At 54.0% G+C, this 5898-nt stretch overlaps 1 protein-coding gene across 2 annotated transcripts in view; it reads right to left on the reverse strand.

The window, feature by feature from the left end:
- Window positions 1-5803, reverse strand: part of CRAT (carnitine O-acetyltransferase) — a 15979-nt gene extending 10176 nt beyond the window's left edge. Inside the window, exons 1-3 of one of the 2 annotated variants that reach the window (XM_039719989.1) lie at window positions 5665-5803; window positions 2207-2470; window positions 1626-1744 (exon numbers count right to left, since the gene is read on the reverse strand). In XM_039719989.1, the coding sequence (XP_039575923.1) occupies window positions 1626-1744; window positions 2207-2470; window positions 5665-5691 (410 nt within the window). In that variant the 5' untranslated portion in view covers window positions 5692-5803. Of the gene's footprint in view, window positions 1-1625; window positions 1745-2206; window positions 2471-3561; window positions 3721-5664 lie in introns of those variants that run through there. The other variant, XM_039719988.1, reaches the window with a different exon arrangement.
- Between the last annotated feature and the right edge of the window lie 95 nt (window positions 5804-5898).

The raw sequence follows: 5898 nt of genomic DNA on the forward strand, positions 1-5898 counted from the left end.
AGCTGTTTCTCCCTGCATCTAAGACACCACTGGTGACTGAGTTCCTACTCCAGTGAACATCCTGCTGCTAACAACTCTGGAGAACTTCCTGTGGCACTGAGGGCTTGGAAACAAAGCAGATGTGCTGCATGTGGACACTGAGGTGTTGTGTTTACCAGGATCAGTGTAAAAGTGCCAATGCCAGCTCCCAGCAGGGCTGTCACATGCCACATCAAGCTGCTTAGCTAGAAGTGACCTTCTCTTAGCTAGATTGGCCTTCTCTGACATGGGAGCTCCCACCTGTCCCTGAAGGAAGGAGGCAGGAGGTCACTGGGACAGGAGGTGGTGTTGTTGGCTGAGTGACATGGTGCCAACATTTGGCATTTGCAGGCAGTATCCTTTAGGTTGGCTCAGCCTGCCCATTCCTAGGAAAGATCAAAGGACACAACTCCAAGAGCCTGACGGTTCTGTGAAAAGAGACATTCTGCAAAGTAGTTTTCAATTAAAATTCCTCAGCCTTACTGCAAAACATGAGGGAAACACTAGTAAGAGTGTCTGTGTTCCTTTCCAGAGAATTAACAGCCCAGAAGCAAAGTTTGGGCTTGAGGAGATGGGAGAGGTTGGCTGACTTTTTTCAGCCAGCAGTTTTGCCAGGTTAAGGAGTAAAACACCACTTTCAAAATTTGCCTTTTGCTTTTGGAAGCTTTAATTTCAAGCTGCAATGTCACTTCTTTGTGCAGCCACAAACTACCCACGCACAGGAGCCCACCTTATGCAGCTGCTCAATTCCACTGGTTGGGAATGTATTGCAGCTCTCCAGATTATTTGGAAAACTTAGGAGTGAATAATATGACAGGGAGCTTTCAAGACATTTGTGTACTCTTGCACTGTTGTGAGGCTAATCCTCTGCTCAGGTGTATCGAGGGGTGGGAGGAGGATTTGTTCCCAGCCTCATTGATCCCCTGGCTGGTACTTTAGATCTGCCAGGGCAGTGCTGACTGGTAACTGTGGCAAAGGTACCTGTGTAAAGGTCAGTGCTGAAGTTTTGCAGATGGATTCAACACACTGCTAGTGGTGGTTAAAAATTAAAGGGAGCCCATGAGGAAAAGAGGGCATGGCAGGGTCTGATTGCAAGGACAAGCCTGGAGTGGGAAGGCTGGTCACTGTGTTTTCCCAAACTATGAATCACAACAGGGGACAGTCTCTGTCAGGCTCCCCCATCCCTATAAACTAGCAAACTTCAGAGGCATTTCTGGGTGATCTCCTTTACATGCCTGGGCTACTTTCTGCCTCCTTCAACTGCACACACAATCACAGTGCCTCCAACACATCCTCACAATGTCTTCAGCCAATGATGGGACTGTTTCACAGAGAAGATCTGTGCTTGAGCAAAGACCTAAATGTAGTTTCTCAGTCCCTGTGTAATACCTGAACCACTAGACTCTCTTTTTCTCCCCTGATGAAACATTTAGTCTGGTGCAACCAGGAGTTTCCTTACAGCCTGGCAGCCTTGCCCTTACAGCAACGACAGCTCAGACCTGGGGACCACATTGCTCATTCCCAATCTGCCTTAATACCCTCATCCCTGTTGAGCACAGAAAGCTCATCCCACCTATAACCCGAGGGAAGGTAGAAAAGGATTTTACCTGAGCTGACCTTGTCGATCCAGAAAATCCTGCTTAGGTAAAACCACACCTGGGCTGGAGTGGACCACAACTGGCAAGCGATATTCCAGGTAAGCTGTCTTCAGCCACCAGTCTGAGAGCTGGGATGCAAAAAGAAAACATGCAGGGAGCTGCTGCAATTGTCCAACCCAATCCTGGCTGATGGGTCTCAGCATCCTGCCCCCAGTTCCATCCCACATTTTGCAAACAAAGTGTTTTGGGGTTTGTACTATGCAGGTGGAAGGGGAAAGGAGGATTTGAGCAAGGCATGGGTGGCTTTTGGTGCAGGCCTTGAGCAGAGGGTTTACTTCAACTTGATGCTGAAAGTATCAAGCCTTCAGCAGCCAGAGGCAGGGCCAGTGACTCCCTGTTCTGCCACAATCTCTCTGCTCACCCAAGTCCTGGTGAGGAGTTTGCACAGCTTGGGGAGATCAGCAGCACAGTGGTCAGGAAGGTGATGTCCTTAAAACACAGGTGCCAGCGGCTGCAGCCAGGACAGGGACGAGATGCACATCAGCCCTCCACCCTCCCTAACCAGAGCTGGGGCCAGAGCCCTGACCTACCCAGTTCTCTGTTTTCCTGGCTCTTCTCTCCAGGCCCTTCTGCAGCCTCTCCCCGACGCCCCCCGGCTTGCGGAACTCGGCCACCAGCCGCTCGGTGTGGCTCAGCTCCTCGGGGCTGACGATGGGCTGCAGGGCCAGCAGGTACCGGTCCAGGGTCTGCTGCAGCGGCGGCACGGGCAGCTGGGGCAGCGCCTCCTGGTGCAGCTGCAGTCTGCCCGTGATCTTCCTCAGAGCTGCCTGCTTCAGCAGGCCGCAGGGCCTGGCCTGCAAAGCACAGAGCAAATGTCGAGACAAAGCTTCCCCCCGGGGAGCAGAGAACCTGGGTCTGGGAGTCTCCATCCCAGCCTCTCAGCAGAGCACGGCTGGGTGCTGGAGAGGGTGCAGGACATCCAGGAAAGCCGTGGAAGAGAAACTCCATCTGCAAGATACCTATTCTCAGCTCCTCAGGGAAAATGCTGCTGGGATAATGACACATCTCCCCACCCTGTGGACACCTTCCAGCTGAGAGTCTCCAAGTGATGGACAAAGTCAAACCCTTCCATCCCACGGTAAGTGGGAAGGAATTTGTGAAAAAAATAATAATCTTATATACTATCAGAAACTTTCATTATTCCTTACAAAAGCATGACTAAAAAAAGCAGAACCCTTGTGCCAAACTGAACTACCCTTCTGGCTTTGAGGAGGCAGAATTTAGCTAAGTTTGGGATAGGATTAAAATGCCTCTTCTCTGTCTATTCAGGAAACTCTGGGTGATGCCAAAAGGCTCCTGCGATCCAACTGGGTCATGTGGGAGCAAAAGCACCAACCACTTCCCTGCCTGGAAAAACATAACGGAGCAAACCCAAGTGCTCACCAGGAAATCAACTCACCAGTTTTCCCCAAAAAGAATAACAACATCCTTTTGGATGAACGGGGTTGGACATTCTTCAGCTTGAAGATGTTTCAATAGTACTCTCAAGGTTTCCACTTCCTCTACACCTCCCTCTCCCATGGATGTACTGAATCAGACACTCCTGCAGGACTCTGGACTTTGCATTGTCAGTGTACTGAGAATGCAAAGCCACTGAGAACATTCCCTTTGACTTCCAAAGCAGTGAGAAAATAACTGTCCCCACACCTCCTCCCGGCAGTTAAGGACAGAGAAGAAAGAGCTAATCTACAAGGTGACAAAGCCCCCTAAAAACTGCCCTGGTTTTGGGCAGCAGGGTCTTTGTGGGACCTTTGTGAGAAGAGCTGTGAAAGGTTTGGAGAAGGAATGAGAAAAACAACAGGAGAAGAAATTACTGAAGCATAAAAGAAGAGTGGACTGAGAGGAAAAGAAAGGTGTTGATCACAGCAGCTTGGGCATACTGTACCTTCTGTGCTTGCTTCTGCTTCCTATCCATGGCTGGTAGGACAGAAGAGACCGTAAAGCTCTCCCTCGGCCTGTCTGGGTCTCCTCTTCCCCCTGACAATGTGCTGCCCATGCAGGGCGTCACCTCATTAGCCAACTGCCACATGACTGCTCCGATCAGAGGGCTCCAGGGCTGGCACGGCCCGGCAGGGGACAGCAATTATCGCATCACGGGATTGCGACAGCTGCCCTGAAGGTGCCCACCGGGCAGCTGATCAATACCTGGCTGCAGCCTGCTCTGAGCAAGATCTGGGGCAGAAGTGGGGATGTTGTGCCTTCAGCCTTTGCCTGGACCATGGAACTGCTGTGGCTTTTGGGAGAGATGCCTGGACACAAGGCAGGAGAGACCCCAGTTTATGTCCTGGAGGTGGCACCTTAACTGCCCTCACTCCCCATGCACGTGTGGTCATTATTGCAAGCTGAGACTCTGGGGAGTTCTGGGTTGTCAACTCTTAAAAAAAACCCCAAAACCTAACAAAAAGTATCTCCATAGCAGGGCAATCAGAGTGCCACGCAGTCACAAGGAACATCAACACCTCCTTCATGTTTGTCCAATGAACTGAGGGGCAGAAAGCACAGTCTGCATAGCCTGAATAGAGTATGATGATGCCAAAGAAACAGCTGCAGATTTTCCACGGGGTAACAATGAAAACCCCAAAACAAACCCATGGATGCCACTGTCTGTTAAAACGTGGAATGCATTTGTTATGTTCCCTCTTCTCTGTGCCCTGCTTGTTTGGTCTGGGGTTAAACTGAAGGATTTGGTGGGAGATGATAGAACAGTGATCAGAGCTGAGGGGGCAGCTGGCAGCAAACAGAGGGAACAGCCCAACCCTCGCCACAAGCAGCAGGAAAAGGAACACCAGTGGAGCAGGGTGTGCAGACTGGGCCAGCCTGTGGGCTGGCATCGCTGCTGAGCCACCTTCCAACACAGCCAAGAACCTTTTCCAGAGCCTGCAAAGCTGGTGGGAAAGGAGATCCACCTGCTGGGGGGCTAAAGGAATTTCCTAGCTGATTCTTAGCACAGCCACAGAATTGAGTGCCAGGATGTCAGAGGTTTGTCTTTTATTTTTAAATCATAATCTGGAGTGCCCGTTAAGCCCAGAGACAACTGGCTGCCCTGCCTGGTCCCTCATAACTGTGAGTGGATCCACACTGTGGCTGCTGTTCTGCTGCTCTGTCTCCTCCTGTCAGGACCCAAGAGGGACTGCGGGGAGCAGCTCCCGAGCCTGGCAGGCTCTGACAGCTCTGCCATCTGCCTGGGCTTCCCCAGCCCCTCCCTGTCCAGCAGCCACCTTCCTGCTGTCCAGCCCAACTGGACATCTCAGTACACGACAAGGCACCAGTGGAGAGGGTCCAGAGGAGGACGTAAAGACAATTAAGGGACTTGAGTATCTCTCGTACGAGGAGAGTGAGAGACTGTGAGTTCATCCTGTTTAATCTGAAGAGGAGGAGGCTGACAGGGAATCTCAACAATCCATATAAATATCACCAAGGTGGGCGTCACGAGGGTGGTGCCAGACTCTTCAGTGGCGCAGTGACAGGAGAGGAAGCAATGGCCACAAAGCAAAACACGAGAAGCCTGCCCTCAACATGAGGAATAACTTTTTTTACACTGAGGATGGCACAGCACTGTGCCCTAGCGCCTGCCCAGGGATGTGTGCAGTCTGTCTCTCTGGACACGTTCCTGTGTCACCCGCCCCAGGTGGCCCTTTGCTGGCAGGGGGGTTGGACAGGGTGATCTCCAGAGCTCCAGCCCTGACAGCTCTGGGACTGTCACCGCACAGCTCCACGGTGCAGCTGCCGTCAGGCACGGGAAGAGACCCGCGGGCCTGGGGGGCTGACTTGGGCAGTGTCCCTGCCCGCTCCCGGGGGAGGTGGCACCGAGCCCATCCAGCGCACGGCCCTGGCCGGGGACCCGGCTTGTGCTCCGGGCCGGAGCCGACAGCGGCACTGCCGGGAGCCGCCGCCTGCGCTAGCCCGCTCAAGGCCCCGCACCGAGCCGGGCTCGCCGCCCGCCCGCTCCGTCCCCTGGCGCCCCGCGCCCTCCCGGTGCCGCTCTTACCGCAGCCCTGGCCGCCAAGGCGAGCATGGCCCCGCCGCGCGGGCCCGGGCCCGCCGCAAGGACACCGCGGCCGCCGCCGCCCCGGGGCGGGGCCGCCCCGCCGCCATCTTGGAGTGGGGCGAAGCCCGCCCGGCCATCTTTGAGAAAGGCAGAGGCACGCTCTGAGCGGAAGGAGCGCGGTGGGCGTCCTGCGGACCCTCTCCCCGCTGCCTTGTCCGGGAGATGGTGAGGGGG

The sequence above is a fragment of the Passer montanus genome, unplaced genomic scaffold (assembly GCF_014805655.1).
Source record: "Passer montanus isolate IOZ18808 unplaced genomic scaffold, ASM1480565v1 scaffold43, whole genome shotgun sequence".
Lineage (NCBI taxonomy): Eukaryota > Metazoa > Chordata > Aves > Passeriformes > Passeridae > Passer > Passer montanus.